This window comes from Pan troglodytes, chromosome 19 (genome assembly GCF_028858775.2).
Source record: "Pan troglodytes isolate AG18354 chromosome 19, NHGRI_mPanTro3-v2.0_pri, whole genome shotgun sequence".
Taxonomy (NCBI): Eukaryota; Metazoa; Chordata; class Mammalia; order Primates; family Hominidae; genus Pan; species Pan troglodytes.
Window position 1 is genome coordinate 35649246 of NC_072417.2, and position 20445 is coordinate 35669690.

A 20445-nucleotide genomic window follows, 5' to 3' on the forward strand; every position below is an offset into this window, starting at 1 on the left:
AAAACATTAGCCAGGCATGGTGGCACACGCCTGTAGTCCCAGCTACTCCAGAGGCTGAGGCAAGAAAATTGCTTGAACCCAGGAGGCGGAGGTTACAGTGAGTCGAGACTGCTGGCGACAGAGTGAGACTCCCTCTCAAAAAAATAGTAATATTGGCTGGGCGCGGTGGCTCATGCCTGTAATCCCAGCACTTTGGGAGGCCGAGGCGGACAGATCACGGGGTCAGGAGATTGAGAACATCCTGGCTAACACGGTGAAACCCCATCTCTACTAAAAAATACAAAAAATTAGCCGGGCGTGGTGGCAGGCGCCTATAGTCCTAGCTACTCAGGAGGCTGAGGCAGAAGAATGGCGTGAACCCGGGAAGGCAGAGCTTGCAGTGGGCCGAGATCGCACCACTGCACTCCAGCCTGGGCGACAGAGCGAGACTCCGTCTCAAATAATAATAATAATAATAATAATAATAATAATATACAACTTTAAAAACAACAGGCTGGGTGTAATGGTTCACACTTGTAATCTCAATGCTTTGAGAGGCTGAGACAGGAGGACTGTTAGAGGCCAGAAGTTTGAGACCATCTTGGGCAACATGACAAGACAATGGATCTCTACTGTAAGTTTTTTTGAGATGTAGTCTCACTCTGTCGCCCATGCTGGAGTGCAATGGCGCGATCTCTCCTCCCTGCAACCTCCATCTCCCAGGTTTAAGCGATTCTCCTGCCTCAGCCTCCTGAATAGCTGGGATTACAGGTGCACGACACTCTGCCCAGCTAATTTTTATATTTTGAGTAGAGATGGGGTTTTTACCATGTTGGTCAGGCTGTTCTCAATCTCCTGACCTCGTGATCCGCCCGCCTCGGCCTCCAAAAGTGCTGGGACTACAGGCATGAGTCACCGTGCCCGGCTACAAAATTTTACAAAATCATCCAGGCATGGTATCTTGCGCCTGTGGTCCTAGGCTATTCGGTAGGCTGAGGCAGGAGGATCATTTGAGGCCAGGAGGTCAAGGGTAAAGTGAGTCATGATCGCACAATTGCAATCCAGCCTGGGTGATGAAGTGAGACCCTGTCTCCTAAAAAAACCTTTTTTTAATAAAATAAAGTAAGTGGGACATGGTAGCATGTGCCTGTAGTCCCAGCTACTCAGGAGGCTAAGGCAGGAGGGTTACTTGAGCCCAGGAGTTCATGGCTGTAGTTGAGCCATGATCACACCACTGTACTGCCACCTCAGCGACAGGGCAAATCCTCATCTCTAAAAAGTAAAATAAAAAATAAAGTAAGACAACAGAGCCTGGAAGTTCGAGGATGCAGTAAGCTATGAACGTATCACTGCACTCCCGTGTGGGTGACAGAACAAGACCCCACCTCTTAGAGAACAACAACAAAAAAAAGAGCAAACGAACGACTTTCTTAAGACCAACATCCTTAAATTACCTTGAAGACAATGCACTGTCTGGCCCTGGCCATCTGCTCCAATTTCTTCTCATACCACTCTCAAGGAGACTTGCTCTTTCTACACAGCTACTCTGGCATCAAATGCTTTATACGTAATATTCCCTTTAACTAGAACCACCTATTTGTTCATCCTCCCACCCCATTTTACTTCTGTACACTTCTTTCAAATCTCAGCTTATTTCTTCAGAGATGCCTTCCCTGATCGTCATTATTCCCAAATCTAACACCTCAAATGAAAGCTGGTTCTCCTGTTTTATACACTCACAGTTTTCTTATGCTTTTCTTTCCCAGCACTTATTTCATATTTATTAAATGATTATGTCTTTCTCCCCTAAACACTAAGCTCCATAAAGGCAGGGCCTTCATCCATTTTGTTCACCCTTATATACCCGAGGGCTTAGTATAGTGCCTAGGACATTGCACACTACAGAAATGAAACGCGCCCCCAAGAATATAGATGCAGGCCTTCTTATTGTAAAAATAAATGCTTAAAAAGGGGGAGGTTTAGAAAAGGAAGGTTACTAATTCAAAAGCTTAGGTTGCATCAAAAACAAAGTCGGCTGGGCGCAGAGGCTCACGCCTGCAATCCCAGCATTTTGGGAGGCCGAGGTGGGCAGAACACGAGGTCAGGAGTTCGAAACCAGCCTGACCAATACGGTGAAACCCCGTCTCTACCAAAAATACAAAAAATTAACCGGGCGTGGTGGTGTGTGCCTGTAATCCCAACTACTCAGGAGGCTGAGGCAGGAGAATAGCTTGAACCCAGGAGGCGGAGGTTGCAGTGAGCCGAGATGGCACCACTGCACTCTTGCCTGGGCAACAAAGCAAGACTCTGTCTCAAAAATAAATAAATAAATAAATAAATAGTCAAAAAAGGCACATTGACTTATCAACCTACTAAAAATAAAAATGAGCCGGGCTCGGTGGCTCACACCTGTAATCCCAGCACTTTGGGAGGCTGAGGCGGGTGGATCACAAGGTCAGGAGATCAAGACCATCCTGGCCAACATGGTGAAATCCCTTCTCTACTAAAAATACAAAAATTAGCTGGGAGTGGCACCGCGTGCCTATAATCCCAGCTACTCGGGAGGCCAAGGCAGGAGAATTGCTTGAACCAAGGAGTTAGAGGTTGCAGTGAGCTGAGATCGCGCCACTGCACTCCAGCCTGGCAACAGGGCGAGACTCAGTCTCCAAAAAAAAAAAAAAAAAAAAAAAAATTGAGGCTGGGCATGCGGGCTCATTCCTGTAATCTCAGCACTTCAGGACGTCGAGGTGGGAGGATCACTTGAGGACAGGAGTTCAAAACTGGCCTGGGCAAGATGATGAGACCCTGACTCTACAAAAATTCAAAAAATTAGTGAGGTGCGACAGTACATGCCTGTAGTCCCAGCTACTCAGGAGGCTGAGGCAGGAGGATCCCTTTAGTCCACGAGTTCAATCCATCAGTGACCTATCATTGTGCCACTACACTCCAGCCTCGGTGACAAAGCAAGACCTTGTCTCAAAAAATAAAAATAAGGCCAGGCATGGTGGCTCACACCTGTAATCCCAGCAATTTGGGAGGTCGAGGCGGATGGACCACCTGAGGTCAGGAGTTTGAGACCAGCCTGGCCAATAGGTGAAACCCTGTCTCTACTGGAAAAAAAAGAAAAAACAAAAATTAGCCAGGTGTGGTGGCAGATGCCTGTAATCTCAGCTACTGGGGAGGCTGAGGCTCGAGAATTGCTTGAACCTGGGAGGCGGAGGTTGCAGTGAGCCAAGATCATGCCACTATATTCCTGCCTGGGTGACAGAGCAAGACTTTGTCTCAAAAAATAAAAATATATGCTTGAAAATAACCCTAATAAAAGTTCTAATTCAGGTATCCTTTGAGGGGATTTTTCTCCAGCTACTAACAGAAGACCAGGAATAGAAGAGGAATAAGGGCAAGAGAGAAGTGACATTTTGCTTCGTTTGGCCCTGGTAAACACTTGAAGCAACTCAGATTTAAAAATCTTTTCATGATGCATTTTAGTCCATGGAGATGCACTCAGCACTCAAGAGTTGTTACCAGAGAATTCCGACATTGGGGACAGGCACGGTGCCACACGCCTGTAATCCCAGCACTTTGGAAGGCCACGGAAGGCGGATCACTTGAGGTCAGGAGTTCAAGACCAGCCTGACCAACATGGTAAAACCCTGTCTCTACTAAAAATGCAAAAAGTAGCTGAGCGTGGTGGCAGATGCCTGTAATCCCAGCTACTCAGGAGACTGAGGCATGAGAACTGCCTGAACCCAGGAAGAGGAGGTTGCAGTAAGCCGAGATCGCGCTACTGCACTCCAGCCTGAGCGACAAAGCCACATTCCATCTCAAAAAAACAGCAACAAAAAAAAGATAATTCCAAAATTGGTAGGACAGCATAAGAATCCCTAGAATCCTGCTAGCATATACCACTACACAAAGGCAAGAGATTTATTCTAATCAGCCATAGTGCCTGGTCAAAATCCATGAAAAATTCAAAACTGGAGTACCAGAAACAAGAGCTGGAAAGGATGTAAGGCATTATATCAGACCTTCTGTAAAGAAAATAAAGGCCAGGCGTGGTGGCTCACACCTGTAATCCCGGAACTTTGGGAAGCCAATCTGAAAGGATCACTTGAGGCCACGAGTTTGAGACCAGCCTGGGCAACAAAGCAAGATCCTGCCTCTAAAAAAATTTAAAAATTAGCCAGGCATGGTGGCATGCACCTGTAGTCCTAGCTATTCAGGAGGCTAAGATGGGAGGATGGTTTGAGGCCAGGAGTTAGAGGCTGCAGTGAGCAGCCACTTGCGCTCCAGCCTGGGCAACAGAGCAAGACCCTGTCTCTTAGAAAAAGAAGGCTGGGCGCAGTGGCTCACGCCTGTAATTGCAACACTTTGAGAGGCCAAGGTGGAAGGATCACTTGAGGTCAGGAGTTTGACACCAGCCTGGCCAACATGGTGAAACCCTGTCTCTACTAAAAATACAAAAATTAGTTGGACGTGGTAGGGCATGCATATAATCCCAGCTACTAGGGAGGCTGCGGCAGGAGAATCTCTTGAATCTGGGGGACAGAGGTTGCAGTGAGCCAAGATCGCACCACTACACTCCAGCCTGGGCAACAGTGTGAGACTCTGTCTCAAAAAAAAAAAAAAGGCTGGGGGCGGTGGCTCACACCTGTAATCCCAGCACTTTGGGAGGCCAAGGCGGGTGGATCACGAGGTCAGGAGATTGAGACCATCCTGGCTAACATGGTGAAACCCCGTCTCTACTAAAAATACAAAAAATTAGCCAGGCGTGGTGGCACGCACCTGTCCCAGCTACTCGGAAGGCTGAGGCAGAATGGCGTGAACCCGGGAGGCGGAACTTGCAGTGAGCTGAGATGGCGCCACTGCACTCCAGCCTGGGTGACAGAGCGAGACTCCGTCTCAAAAAAAAAAAGAACTAACCACCATTTAATAGCTCATGTTTTTCTATCAGCTCCTTCCACCAACAAGTTTCTGCAAGTGACTTAAGACAACTGTAGGTCTAAAATATAAAAGACCGTGAAACACCAACTTCTTTTGAACAGATAATGCTCATATCTTGGTTTAGTTTATAAATTACTACAAATGTCATAATAAACTCAGGCATTTATTTGACTGAACTAACTTTTGGGCTATACTACTATGGTATTTTTATCTTGATACTCCTTGAACTTTGAGGAATGAAATATATTGGGCTCAGGAGCAGACATACTATAACTTTGGCAGTGCTAAAAGCATATGAATTCTAGTGGAAGACTCCCAGACTAGACCTGTACAGATCCGGGACCCAGTCAAACTGAAATAGTACAAAGAATATATGCCGGGCGCGGTGGCTCACGCCTGTAATCCCAGCACTTTGGGAGGCTGAGATGGGCGGATCACGAGGTCAGGAGATCGAGACCATCCTGGCTAACACGGTGAAACCCCATCTCTACTAAAAATACAAAAAATTAGCTGGGCGAGGTGGCGGGCGCCTGTAGTCCCAGCTACTCGGGAGGCTGAGGCAGGAGAATGGCGTGAACCCCGGCGGGCAGAGCCTGCAGTGAGCTGAGATCGCGTCACTGCACTCCAGCCTGGGTGACAGAGCGAGACTCCGTCTCAAAAAAAAAAAAAAAAAAGAACATAAATGGAGGAGAGATACTCTTGTGTACGATTTAAGATATTAACTTCTACTAACTAATGTTATGGAACAACAAAGATTTATCATCTTTTTTCTTTTTTTGAGACAGAGTCACACTCTTGCCCAGGCTGGAGTGCAGTAGCACAATCTTAGTTCACTGCAACCTCTGCCTCCCGGGTTCAAGGGATTCTCCTGCCTCAGTCACCCAAGTAGCTGGAATTACAGGTGTACACCACCTCGCCTGGCTGATTTTTGTGTTTTTTGTAGAGAAAGGGTTTTCCCCTGTTGGCTAGGGCAGTCTCAAATTCCTAGCCTCAAGTGATCCACCCACCTCAGCCACCAAAATGCTGGGATTATAGGTGTGAGCCACTATGCCCGGCCTGTGTTATCTTTTAAGAATTTTACAATAGATTTTAGAAGCAAATATTTATATTGCTGACATCATATACTGGTGTTTAGGGTCCTTCTTACAACCCTGTGTGATAGGTTTAGGAGAAAAATAAGATTACCTTAATTTGAAATAAGAAATAGATTAAAGGAGGCTGGGCGCAGTGGCTCATGCCTATAATTCCAGCACTTTGGGAGGCTGAGGTGGGCAGATCACCTGAGGTCAGGAGTTCAAGAAAAAATTAGCTGGGTGTGATGGCGGGCACCTGTAATCCCTGCTACTTGGGAGGCTGAGGCAGGAGAACGAGGGAGGCAGAGGTTGCAGTGAGCGGAGATCACGCCATTGCACTCCAGCCTGCACAGCAAGAGCAAACCTCCGTTTCAAATAAACACAAAAATTGGCCAGGCTTGGTGGCTCACACCTGTAATCCCAGCACTTCGGGAGGCCAAGGCAGGCAGATCACTTGAGGTCAAGAGTTCAAGACCAGCCTGGCCAACATGGTGAAACTCTGTTTCTACTAAAAATACAAAATTAGCTGGGTGTGGTGGTGCACGTCTGTATTCCCAGCTATTCAGGAGGCTGAGACAGGTGAATCGCTTGAGCCCGGGAGGTGGAGGCTGTAGAGCCAAGATCGCACCACTGCACTCCAGCCTCAGCAAGAGAGAGACTTGGTCTCAAAAAAAAAAAAAAAAAAAAAAAAAAAAGGGGGGGGGAGCTGGGTGTGGTGGCAGGTGCCTGTAATCCTAGATAATTGGGAGGCTGAGGCAGGATAATTGCTTGAATCCAGGAGGTGGCAGTTGCAGTGAGCTGAGATAGCACCACTGCATGACTCCATCTCAAAAAAAAAGAAATAGATTAAAGAAAGTTAATAATGTAGGGTCTTAGCAGTAAACTTAAAATGACACACTTTCTTAATTCATCTTAGTGTCTCTGGGAGCAATACTGAGACATTCATAAGAATCTTGAGAGGCTTAAATGGCCAACTCACTGGTCCTAGCTAGACCCTAAAGACTGAAAAAATTCTCTTCCAAAACTACCAGCAGGAATTTATGTAACCCTCTGATTTTAATGTTTGAGTTGCTATTGAACCCACCAGGTCAAAAGGAACAAAATTACCGGGGAAACAATTGTTCAGAGAGAATTGAACAGTATGTATCTCCCACACACTCTTACTTAGGGAAGCTCTGTAATTTCAAACCCAATGTCACAATGAGATAGTAATAGGGTTTAGTAGTGAAGGTAAACCTTGATGAGGAAGATGAAGAAAAGGGTCCAGTGTTCTTGTTGTTGGTTCATGCTTCCTTCTCACTTGAACCCTGAAATGACTATAGGGCAAACTTTTAATGTGGTCAGGAGAAAAGAAGCAGGGAGGTCAGACCAGGATCTTACTACAGTCTGTATTTTAAGTAAAAAAGGCCCTGAGGATCCCAAGAGCTCTGTCTAGGGTGGGTGACCAGACAAGAATCTGGAATATAAATTCTAGTAAAGAAAAATGTGCGTGCACTGCGAATATTCTCAGTTCTATCTTATAGGGTCTCCCTGGGCATTAACAGATATAACAGGTAACAATTCAGGATCTCAGCTTCTAGAATGGACTATCACAGTTTATTTACAAGTCAGGATTGCCTAGACATGGAAATATAAATTATACTTCAACCCCACAAGATTGCAAGATATAAAATAAAAAATATCATTTTATAATCCAAGTAAAAAAATCACTTAATTCCAAAGCCAAACTTAAAATAGAAGGAAGCCAAACTGAAAAAAAGGAAGTCTTTTACCAGTCAACAGAACAATGGGAAAACAATGAGATGCATAAATGATGCATCATTAAGTGTATATCCTATCTAAATTCGTAAGCTGTGATTTAAAACTAGGAGGAAAAGAAAAACGCATTGTGACAAATTTTCCAACTCTATTTTTTCAAGAATCTAATATTTTTAGTTCTGCACTCTCTAAAGGTAGTTAATGAATGAACAAACACCACCCAAGCTGCTGTTTCTCCTTAGAATATTCAATTTTCTATCAAAAATATCAAAAAATAAAGTTTACGTGTCAAAAAATAAATAGAAGCATACTATCTAGAGTAGACAGATATTAGACTAGTCAGAACATTTAGGGATTCGTTCTAGGTATATATTTGATAATGTACAGTAAGTAGATTCTGTCCAAATGTTCAAGTTTCTGAAACTATGTGAGAAACATATTTCAAATATGAAATAAAAGTTATGAATGTTGCCTGATAGATTTAAATGAGAAGAAAAAGATGGAAAAAAAGAGAACCCCTCTCATATTTGAGAATAACTTACAAGATGCGTGATATTGTGAAGTCCCTGCCACAGTACCTAGCACATATACTATAAATGTGAGTATCCCTCTTTAAATGAGGTGGTAGAGTTAAGACCAATGGCAGAAGTCAGAGGTTTCACTCAAAATGGAAGAAACTGGTAATAAAGATAAACAATAATAAATACAACTACACTGGAGGTATTCAAGCCACAGCTTAAGTATTCTCTGCCAGGAATGCTACAGAAATTAATTTCTGACTTGTGTGTGAGTTTGGACCAAACTGACCTCTAAGATTCCTTCTAACTCTTTATATCAAGGTGATCACTAGGAAAATGATCACTGTAATTTTTCCTCTTTCCTAAAGTATATCACTTAATGTAAACTGATAGATTATCTTACCTATGAGATTCTTGCTCTCCTTTCATTTTCTCTACTTTTGATAACATATCATCAACTTTAAATGTTTTCCTGGAAGAAACAGATAAACAAAATAATCACTTCTCAACTGGGAAAAAGAAACAAATTATACTTTATTGTCACTCTAATAGGCAAGATGGAAACCAGATTTTGATTATTTTTAGTAAGATAAACTATGGATGATTAGCCATAACAATGAATACTATGGAGACGGTGTATAATACAGCACACGAGCCTTCAAGCCCCATCTAAAACGCTAACTTGTTTTCATTCAACCTTTTACCCAATTATTCCCAAACCAGTGATTTCTCCTTACCCATGGTACTTGGTTTATATTTATTTTGACACTTAGTTTTCATTCAGTTTCCTACACGTAAAACTCATGTAAATATTTTATTTCTCCTACTAGATTATATATTCCTGAAGGGCAGTAATTGCTCTTCTTCAAGGAAAGCTATGCAGTGCTGGCATAGTGCCTTATACTTGGTAGGTATTCAAGTATCTGTTGAATTAAGCCAAACAAATATAAATTATGTGTATTCTGAAACACTTAATACGTCTACTAAGCAACACAACAAATATGTACTAGCACCATCACATAAAAAAAGAAATATTCTATAAAATATATTTGAAGTTCATAAGGTATCCTCAAAGATTATCAGCAAAGCCTAAAGCTCAATGATATGTCATATTAAAGAGACGGTTGTTGACATCATGAAAAGATTTTGAAATTAGGGAATGATCCATCAAATCGTAATAAAACTACTACCTTTTAACTTGACAAGTTTAAGAGAAAAAAGCTATTTCCCAAAAAATAGAAACTTAAGTATAACTTCTCAAAGCAATTAAAGAATGAATGGATTGTAAAACAAGCCTCATCTTAGTTCTTAAGGTGGTCTATGACATGTTCTAGAGATAGAGTCTAAAAATCTATACCCATATATAATTTAATTAGAAAAAATGTTTCTCTTTATACTCATATAGTCCCTTCCTCTTTAGGACTTGAAAAGCCAAATGTACTCCACATCAATTTATTACTTTATAATGCTTGAATGCAGACACCAAAAATTACGAATAATCTCATTCCTCAAAAAGAGTTTTGTGTTTGTTTTTGTTTGTTTTGTTTTTGAGATGGGAGTGTCACTCTTGTTGCCCAGGCTGGAGTACAATGACGTGATCTCGGCTCACTGCAACCTCCACCTCCCGGGTTCAGGCAATTCTCCTGCCTCAGCCTCCCGAGTAGCTGGGATTACAGGTGTGCACCACCACGCCCGGCTAATTTTTGCATTTTTAGTAGAGACAGGGTTTCACCATGTTGGTCAGGCTGGTCTTGAACTCCTGACCTCAGGTGATCTATCCACCCGTCTCCCAAAGTGCTAGGATTAAAGGTGTGAGCCACCATGCCTGGCCAAAAAAGAGCTATTTATTGTATTCAACTACTGTAAAAATTATCAGTAGAGAAATGTTAATGTAAATATATTATAGTAAACTACTGATATTAGAGCAGAATTGATACAATCTATATTTCAAGTGAATGAGAAGAGCCTCCATAGTAAAGATCTTAAGGGAAAAAAAGCTTCTCTCTTCACCTTTAGAGTTACTGAAAACTTCAATATTAAAGTTTCATCCAATAGAGTATAGTAAGAAGTGCTTTCTGAAGGATGGCAATATATTTTCAATCTCCACAGATAAGAGAGAAAAAAGAACAAAAATAAAGGACTCTTTTAGGCTAGTTGCAAAGAGCTATTCAGTATAAATACTGAAAGTTACTATTGAGGAGGGCCATGAAATTACTGAAAACTTTTCAGAATAATGTTTATGTAATGATTAAGAAATTCTGTCTGCAGAAAAAGACTGTACGTTCTAAGGTTCATCTCTTCTACCTTTATGAAGCTGTATACAGGAGAAGTGAATAGAATTGATTAACCATTTGAAATAGATAAGATCACAAAAGCAACCCAGCCTTCCTTAGGAAAAAAACAAAACAAACCTCATAAGCAACTATATAAAAGCTGCTCCTCCCCCAACACCAAGGATTTCTGTTCTTTAGAAAGGTAATGTTACTGTAGGTCAGATTTAAAGAAGGAAATAATTATCAAAAGGTCATCGAAAAGGAGCATATTTAAAAATTCAAGAAATTTCAGAAAATTTTCTTGGGAGACTTCAGAAACAGCTCACACGAAATCCAGCAAACTGGATTCAATAAAAGATGCCCTTCTCGTGACCTATATTTTTACTTTGTTGGGGCAGTGTTAGCCTATAGAAGTTGAATACTTCTAGAAAGAGTAAAGCACAAGCTGACTTTAATAAATATACCAGAATTAATATCACGACTGAGAGTATGACTTTAAAGGGAGTGATATGCTTATTCCAACAATGGATATTATGTTGTTGTAATAGTAAAAAAGGAGTTCTGAAAACATTTTGAGAAACGACAATCACTGGGCTAAATCTGCCACCTTCCAAAGTCACCAACTACGCTGAAGACAACAGCAAATGAGTTGTGCTTTAATTTCTTAATAATTAGTCCTAATAAGTAATAAGATCAGGCATCTAACAAGATGATTAAATGATTCCCATACTTTTTTTTTTTTTTTTTTGAGACACCGTCTCCCTCTACTGCCCAGGCTAGAGTGCACCGGCACATTCATAGCAACCTTCGAACTTCTGGGCTCAGGTGATCCTCCTGCCTCAGCCTCCTGAGTATTTGGGACTATAGTCATGAGCCACCACGTCCAGCTAATTTTTTAAATTTTTTGTAGATATAGGGTCTCACTATGTTGCCAGAGCTGACCTATAACTCTCGCCTTTAAATGTAAACTTGTTCACTTGATATGCTCAAATAAATATAATCTTGCACCCAGGACAAAAAACTTGCATTCATAATTACGTAAGGTTAAGTACTAAATGTTACACAAGCAATCCTCCTAACTCAGTCTCCCAAAATGCTGAAATTACAGGTCTGAAACACCATGCCTAGCCTATTCCTACCCATTTCTGTAGGAACTAAACCAGGTGGGACTTAAATTTGCTTCTTGGCTGGCAGATTGCTTAAAAATTCCCCAAAGACTTTTTTTTTTAACCTAAAGGGCAATAATTAAGAAAATCAGTTCTTACTTAACCAAGCTTTTAAAATTATCTCTACCCATGCAGACAACAGAAACATATCCTGCAATGGGACACATTAATAAACATGACGGGAAAATGGAACTTAGATTTTAAATGTGTACTTTTTAGCAGGACGTGGTGGTTCACACCTGTAATCCCAGCACTTTGGGAGTCCGAGGCGGGCAGATCACCTGAGGTCGGGAGTTCGAGACCAGCCTGACCAACATGGAGAAACCCCATCTCTCCTAAAAATACAAAATGAGCCAGGCATGGTGGCGCATGCCTGTAATCCCAGCTACTCGGGAGGCTGAGGCAGGAGAATCACTTGAACCCAGGAGGTGGAAGTGGCAGTGAGCCAAGATTGCACCATTGCACTCCAGCCTGGGCAACAAGAGCGAAACTCCGTCTCAAAAAATAATAATAATAAAATAAATGTGTACTTTTTAATCTATGAATGCAAACTTATTTTATAATAATTTAATTACTTTGTAAATTAAGATCAGGTTGCATCCTAGGCAGCAACTCAACTGACCTTCTATATTAAAAATGCTTTGATGGCCAGGCACGGTGGCTCACGACTGTAATCCCAGCACTTTGGGAGGCCAAGGCAGGCGGATCATGAGGTCAGGAGTTTGAGACCAGCCTGACCAACATGGTGAAACCCTGTCTCTACTAAAAATACAAAAATTAGCTGGGTGTAGTGCCACACGCCTGTAATCCCAGCTACTCAGGAGGCTGAGGCAGAATTGCTTGAACTTGGGAGGCGAAGACTGCAGTGAGCCGAAATTGCGCCACGGCACTCCAGCCTAGACGACAGAGCAAGACTCTGTCTCCAAAAAAAAAAAAAAAGCTTTGATGAAACAAAACAGTTAGTCGAATTCTACTAGTTTTATAGAATAAATCAAGGGTGGGGAAACTATGGACCATGGTCAAATCTGGCCTATCGCCTGTTTTTGTACAGCCCGGAAGGTAAGAACGGTTTTTACAGATAAACATTAGCAATTGATTTGATTATAGAAAACACTAACTCTCAACCCCAATTCAGCTAAGTGTTATCTCCCCTACCCTCACAAAAATAAAATTCTCATTTCTCATTAGTAAGGCCTGTATTACAAAATGTTCTATCTTATATTGTTGTATTTTAATCAACAAAAAATTTACAGATTGACATTTCGGACTGAAATTTTAAAAAACTGTAAATTTTTTCTTTCTTTTAATATTAAGTACCTACATAATATCCTCAATTTTGCACCCTGGCCGCAAAGCCTAAAATAATTACTATTTACTGGTCCTTTACAGAAAAAGCATGCTGAATGCTGGCAAAAATCAAATAATGGAGTAGACAGGTAAAGGGTGGACAAAACTAATTTTGTAACCTAATTCATCACCTCCTTTTTAGTTACTTAGGTGCTCAGCAATTTTCACCTATTAACTGCAATGCAAACTTGCTCATGCACGCTCTCTATTCAGAAAGATTGCCAAAAGACAAATAATTTTCACACTTCAATCCTTCAAAATACAAGTAGATTTACAAAACTCAACTATGTCTTGCTATAGAAATGTGATACCTACTTAACAGTAGCAGTCCACCAAAGAGCTTAGTTTCAAACTCTATCGAGATAACTTGATGGTTTTACTAAAACTATAATGACAATACCAAATGCTTAACACAATTCTCGCCTTTAAATGTAAACTTGTTCACCTGATACTCTCAAATAAATATAATCTTGCACCTAGGACAAAAAACTTGCATTGATAATTATGTATGGTTAAGTACTAAATGTTACACAGCAAAAATAAGCTGTCTTCCACCTCCAGACCCCACTTTAAAATCTGATTTAAGACTTCATTGTTTTTAAAAAACCTTCATCCTATTGATTTCAAAAGTGTTTCCCCTTCAATAAGACCACCACCAAGGCCGGGCGCTGTGGCTCAGGTCTGTAATCCCAGCACTTCAGGAGGCCACGGTGAGTGGATCACCTGAGGTCAGGAGTTCAAGACCAGCCAGGCCAAAATGGTAAAACCCCAACTTCATGAAAAATACAAAAAATTAGCCAGGCGTGGTGGTGGGCACCTGTAATCTCAGCTACCTGGGAAGCTGAGACAGGATAATCCCTTGAACCCACGAGGTGGAGGTTGCAGTGAGCCAAGATTGCGCCATTGCACTCCAGCCTGGGCAACAAGAGTGAAACTCTGTCTCAAAAAAAAAATAAAAACAAAACAAAAAAAAACCCAAAGATATAAAATGAGACTTTCTGAACCCACCATTACAGGACCTAATTCAAATTACACATAATAATCAAAAATTAACTTAAATTTTACGTAACAAATATAGTTACCCTGAGCCCTTTAGTAAATATTTAAATCCTCAACTTCTATCAAACTTGAAAATAACCAGCGGAGGCTGGGCGCAGTGGCTCACGCCTGTCATCTCAGCACTTTGGGAGGCCAAGGCGGGAAGATCATGAAGTCAGGAGTTTGAGACCAGCTTGGCCAACATAGTGAAACCCCATCTCTACTAAAAATACAAAAAATTAGCTGGGTGTGGTGGCGGGAGCCTATAATTCCAGCTACTCGGGAGGCTGAGGCAGGAGAATTGCCTGAACCCGGGAAGCAGAGGTTGCAGTAAGCCGATATCGCACCACTGCACTCCAGCCTGGGAGACAAGAGCGAAACGCCATCTCAAAAAAAGAAAAAGAAGGCCAGGCTGGGCATGGTGGCTCACTCCTGTAATGCCAGCACTTTGGGAGGCCGAGGCAGGCGGATCCTGACGTCAGGAGATCGAGACCATCCTGGCTAACACAGAGAAACCCCATCTCTACCAAAAATACAAAAAATTAGCCACGCATGGTGGCACGCGCCTACAATCCAAGCTACTCGGGAGGCTGAAGGAGGAGAATCTCTTGAATCTGGGAGGCGGAGGTTGCAGTGAGCCGAGGTTGCGCCACTGCATTCCAGCCTGGGAGACAGAGCGAGACTCCGTTTCAAAAAAAAAAAAAAAAAAAAAAAAAAAAAGGCCAGGCACAGTGGCTCATGCCTGTAATCCTAGCACTTTAGGAGGCCGAGGCGGGTGGATCACCTGAGGTCAGGAGTTCGAGACCAGCCTGGCCAACATGGGGAAACCCTGTCTCTACTAAAAATACAAAACTTAGCCAGCTGTGGTGGCAGGCGCCTGTAATCCCAGCTACTTGGGAAGCTGAGGCAGGAGAATCGTTTAAACCCAGGAGGCAGAGATCGCAGTGAGCCGAGATTGCACCATTACACTCCAGCGTGGGGGACAAGAGTGAGACTTCTCTCAAAAAAAAAAACCAAAAACAAAACAACAACAACAATAAAAAAAAAATAAGGAGGCTGAGGCAGGAGAATGGCATGAACCCAGGAGGCGGAGCTTGCAGTGAGCCGAGATCACGCCACTGCACTCCAACCTGGACAGAGATTCTGTCTCAAAAAAAAACAAACAAAAAAAGAGAAATAACCCATGGCACAGAGTAAAAATATAATCAGTAAAATCACTTTATTCACTTCACTACTAAAATCAGTTTTGTTTTTTTTTTCTTTGAGGTAGAGTCTCGCTCTGTTGCCCAGGCTGGAGTGCAATGGCGCAATCTCGGCTCACTGCAACCTCCACCTCCCAGGCTCAAGCAATTCTCCTGCCTCAGCCTCCCAAGTAACTGGGATTACAGGCACACACCACCACGCCCAGCTAATTTTTGTTTTAGTAGATACAGGGTTTTGCCATGTTGGCCAAACTGGTCTCGAACTCCTGACCTCAAGTGATCCGCCCAACTTGGCCTCCCAAAGTGCTGGGATTATAGGTATGAGCCACCACACCCAGCCTCATTTCTATTAGGGGATAAAAAAAAAAAGCTAATAACAACCTGAGACTTACAAAGATTATACTATAGAAAACCACTGTGCAACCAATTCAACCAGTCACTCTCTCACTTCAGTTTTCATCTTAAATCTTTAGTTAGAAATAGTACTTATTTTTGTTCGTTTTTTTTTTTTAATTTTGAGAAATAGTACTTTAAAATAAAACTAACATGGTTTGATCAGCTTGAAATAAGATTCATAAAATGTACCTTTTGATGTTTGTTCTGGAGTTTCGATGAGACATGTAAGTAAGAGTTCTGTGCAAAAATATTGGCTACAAAAAGAGTTTTAAAAATGTTAAAATTGAATACAGATGCAGTTATAAGAGAGAAATAATATTGATGAATTTTGTTGACTACTTACTGCTATGAGATTCCGAGTTCGAAGAAATCTATAGATCTGTGTTGGCTCTAGGTAATAGAAACAAAATCCAAACATAATCTAAACTTACTTGTCAGAAAAATATCAACCGAGACCATGTTATAATCAATATAAACTTATCATCTGCTATGGAAATCACGCACTAAATATTTATATCGCACTAAATATTTACATCAAGAAAGTATGCATAGTAAGATCAAAAGGTATTCAATCAATGGCATACATTCACAAAGTTCATCTACGCTTTTTATACTGAAGGTTCTCTACAATATTTTTCTTAAGCCTTTCTAAGATAGTTATTGTTACCGAGCAGAACTCAAGAGAAGTAGTTGTACTCATTTAACTTAGCTAATTTAAACTATTTATAACCGATTTTTTTCCAAAAAGCAGCTGTAATAGGTAGCTGGAGTCAACAAAAGAACTATTGATTGATGCCAAACAAGATGAAAATTTCACTTTTTAAATGGTCACTTAAAAAATTTGTAGTCAGCCGGCCAGGCGCGGTGGCTCATGCCTGTATTCCCAGCACTTTGGGAGGCCAAGGTGGGCAGATCACCTAAGGTCGGGAGTTTGAGACCAGCCTGACCAACATGGAGAAACCCTGTCTCCACCAAATATACAAAAATAGCCAGGCATAGGGGCGGCGCATGCCTGTAATCCCAGCTACTTGGGAGGCTGAGGCAGGAGAATCACTTGAACCTGGGAGGCGGAGGTTGCCGTGAGCCGAGATCGCGTCATTGTACTCCAGCCTGGGCAACAAAGAGCGAAACTCCGTCTCAAAAAAAAAAAAAAAAAAAAAATTGTAGTCAGCCAAAACAGAATCCTAATACATCCTAATACAGATATGATGACATCCTAACACAGATCCAGACATTCCTAATACAGGTATGATGAAAGTCAGTCAAGATTTTTTTTTCTTTTTTTGAAAAGGGGTCTTGATATGTTGCCCAGGCTGGTCTCAAACTCGTGGGCTCAACAGATCCTCCTGCCTCAGCCTCCAGAGTAGCTAGGATTACAGGTGGGATCCACTGCACTCAAAAGTCAGTCAATATTGAAATGAATCTCGGACACAAACTGCAGCAAAAATTCTCAATAAATATTCCTAATTATAATTTAAAGTTGTATCTATTTTGTTCAATATAAATATTACCTCAATACATTTTTTACACAATTGACAGATTCACAAAACAGTCTTTCTAACGCTTAAAATGAGTTGAATTAAATTTCAAATTAGTTAAAATGTAATTTGTTATACAGGACTTAAGTCGATGAAAAATACATATACTATTATATCAGTTACATTAATGACCTATTAGTGTCACGTTAGGTCATTATACAGCAGTATCAGAATAAACCAAATAGAAATAACTATGTGAATAATTACATTCAAGTATTTAAACTTTCCAGTAAACAACTTCGAGTTGTTTTATGACCAGATCTAGCTCTTAATGACACTTGACTTCCCTGAGGTCCACTCATCAGAACGCAAATACTTAAAACTTTCTTGGAGGATGTGTCTTAACATTCAGAAAGAACTTTTAAAATTTCCACCTAAATCTTCAATTGGTTAGTTTTATTTTAAATTAACTAAAGGGAGATGAGATACTTTAGAAGGGGTACAAACAAGTATCATTATTGTCACCACTGCCCTTCAGTTCTACATCCTATTTCCAATTAAAGCCTCTCTAGATATTTCAAAGTATACTAAGAAATATGTGAATAATGTGAATCTCTCTGAAGCAGGTTCAATATTCGTTTCCATAAAAACTGAAATTCCTTCTATTAAGTTCCAATTAGAATTTCATGAAGCACTAATGAGAGAGAATGAAGGAAGGGTATTAAACAACGTAATACGTCTTTCTAAGCACAGCTGATACCATGCCCTTAACATATGCCACAGTGAAATTGTAAATAAGGACACTGGGCGGTAGAGCCAAGTTTATTCAAGTTTCTGTAAGATTATTTAGCTATTAAAGATCACCCAAATTATAACACACAAAAGCAAAAAAGGAAACCAATCAGGATATAACATTCCTTAAAGAACAATCAGGATTATTTATAGTCACGATGTTTTTAATAAATTCTATTGTTTGTTTCCAGACACCTTGCTCTCCTTTCCAAATAAGTCAGTTTCACCTTCCAGACAGAACTTAGAAACAGAAATTGACGCAAGAAAATGTTCTGTAAGCCAGGTAGAAAAAGCAGAATTCCGGGGTCGTCTCCAGAGAAGATGCTTGACCACTCTCTGGCTCAGTTTACATATCCACAAAATGGGTGGATAGATTTGAAGGGTTTTAAGCATCCAAAGGTGCCATATGAACCTGCAGCACCAAGTTAGCGCGAAGGCATTTCAGACTAAGGACAATTTCTTCGGTTCCACTGCACTTATCCCTTCACAGGCTTCATTTTGCCCCTCAAAAGCTACAACCTAAACCCCTGTATTTCTAGAGTCCGAAAGGCATGAAAGAAAACAAGAACCAGTCTCGGGATGTGACTGCGGCTCAGTTCAACTGCTACCTCCTCATCTAAAAGCCGCCTGCTCTTAACGTGGGGCCCCAGTCCCGAGCCTCTTGCGTCAATCTTGGGGGAGTCAAGAACCCACCCGGACCCTCTTTTCCAGCTCTCCCAAGGCCCTGGACTCCGGATCCCCTGGAGACGTAATCTCCGAAAGGGGGACATCCCCTCAATTCCTCCCTCCACTACCACACAAGTGGACTCCCGAGGAGGAAGGGGGCCCAGCAGTGTCCCATCCCCGGTGTTGGCAGAGTGGGTCTTCCTGCCCTCAAAGCCTCGCACACACTCACTCTCAAAGGCCTGGAGGAAAAGCTCGTGGTCAGCCTGGACGTGCTCCATTTTCGGCTTCTTCACCGGTAACACCGCAGCCCCCGCCGCTGCCGCCGCGGAGGAGGAGGAGGAGGCCGAGTAACTGCCACCCCCTCCACAGCCCCCGCCGCCGGATTTGCCGCTCGAAGCCGTCGCCGCCGCCACCGCCGCCGAACCCCCGAAGCCGCCTCCCCCGGACCCCGCGCTGGGCCCCGAGCCGCCCCCTCCCCCACCGCCGTGCTTCTGAGGCGCCATCGCGGTTCCTGCCTCCTCCCCCCGCCAGCTACCCGCCGGGCGGCCCCGGAGAGCAAGCGCCTGCAATACCAACCGCTCGCCCCAGCAGGCTCCGGCGGACCGAGGGGGGAAGGAGGAGAGAGGGGAGGAGAGGGGAAGGGAAGGGAGGAGGAGAGGAGGGAAGGAGGGAGGAAAAAAAAAGTGTCTCCTCAGAACCCCGCTCCGCTTCGGAGGCCGCTCACCCTACCCTGGCCTCGCTCCGCCCACTTCCCCCGCCCGGCGCTCTGATTGGCCGGCGGGAGCGCGCACCGCCGGGCCGCCCAGCCCGTTGGCCCGCGGATTCCCCCGTCAGTCACGCGGAGGCGCTTCTCGCGGAGGCGCGGCTTGGTTGGCCCGTGCGCGCTGCCGATCGCGGGCCCGGCCGCCTCTTTGAACTGAATTCGCGGGAAAATTAGGGGTCGGAGCGGCCTTCCTGCTGGCCCCGGTGCATTGTGGGGAGAGAAGGACCCAGCGAGCGGTTTAGCGAGTCTAGATCCTTAGTTTGTTGCCCCCAAACACCGTAAGAGCGGTCAGAGAGGTAAACTGGTTGAGAAGTCCTTACATACACTCTTCTCTTCTTTAGGATCTATACCTTTTCAGCTCAGAAAGCTGAGAAGGAATCCGGTGTTTTGCGAATCTTGCTCTTTTTTTTTTTTTTGAGACGGAGCCTCCCTCTGTCGCCCAGGCTGCAGTGCCAGTGGCGCGACTTCGTCGCCCTACAACCTGCGCCTCCCGGGTTGAAGCGATTCTCCTGCCTCAGCCTCCAGAGTAGCTGGGATTACAGGCGCTCGCCACCACGCCTGGCTAATTTTTTGTGTTTTTAGTAGAGACAGGGTTTCACCATTTTGGCCAGGCTGGTCTCGATCTCCTGACCTCGTGATCCACCTGCCTCGGCTTCCCAAAGTGCTGGGATTACAGGCGTGAGCCACCGCGCCCGGCCAGGTCTTGCTTTGAACGATAGACGCATAGGCCCATTTCAGTCTTCTGGCACAGATTGGTTTGGAGTTGAGCTAATGATTTGAATTTCAGGTTGGACAAGATCTCTAAGGATGTTCTTCCAATTTTTATATTACATTAAAATGTCAAAAATCCCAACCTATAAACATAGAACCATTTCATACTCTAAACAGCATTTTTTAAATGTCTACTTGGGTTCTCTATAGTTAACTGCAAAACACTGTTTACAAAACAAGTGTCTCTGGAATGGTTATTCAAGTTGTTTACAAAACTAGTTATCTTTGTAATGATTAAATACCTAAAGTACAGGTTTTATCAAAGCCTTTGCTACTTAAGA

At 42.8% G+C, this 20445-nt stretch overlaps 1 protein-coding gene across 4 annotated transcripts in view; it reads right to left on the reverse strand.

The window, feature by feature from the left end:
- The window catches only part of SUZ12 (SUZ12 polycomb repressive complex 2 subunit), a 63966-nt gene extending 44593 nt beyond the window's left edge, over window positions 1-19373 (reverse strand). The window contains exons 1-4 of one of the 4 annotated variants that reach the window (XM_016932050.4): window positions 18860-19373; window positions 16038-16084; window positions 15884-15948; window positions 8676-8744 (exon numbers count right to left, since the gene is read on the reverse strand). In XM_016932050.4, the coding sequence (XP_016787539.1) occupies window positions 8676-8744; window positions 15884-15948; window positions 16038-16084; window positions 18860-19133 (455 nt within the window). In that variant the 5' untranslated portion in view covers window positions 19134-19373. The remainder of the gene's footprint in view (window positions 1-8675; window positions 8745-15883; window positions 15949-16037; window positions 16085-18859) is intronic. The other 3 variants (XM_024350665.3, XM_024350664.3, XM_024350667.3) reach the window with 3 other exon arrangements.
- Window positions 19374-20445: the final 1072 nt, after the last annotated feature.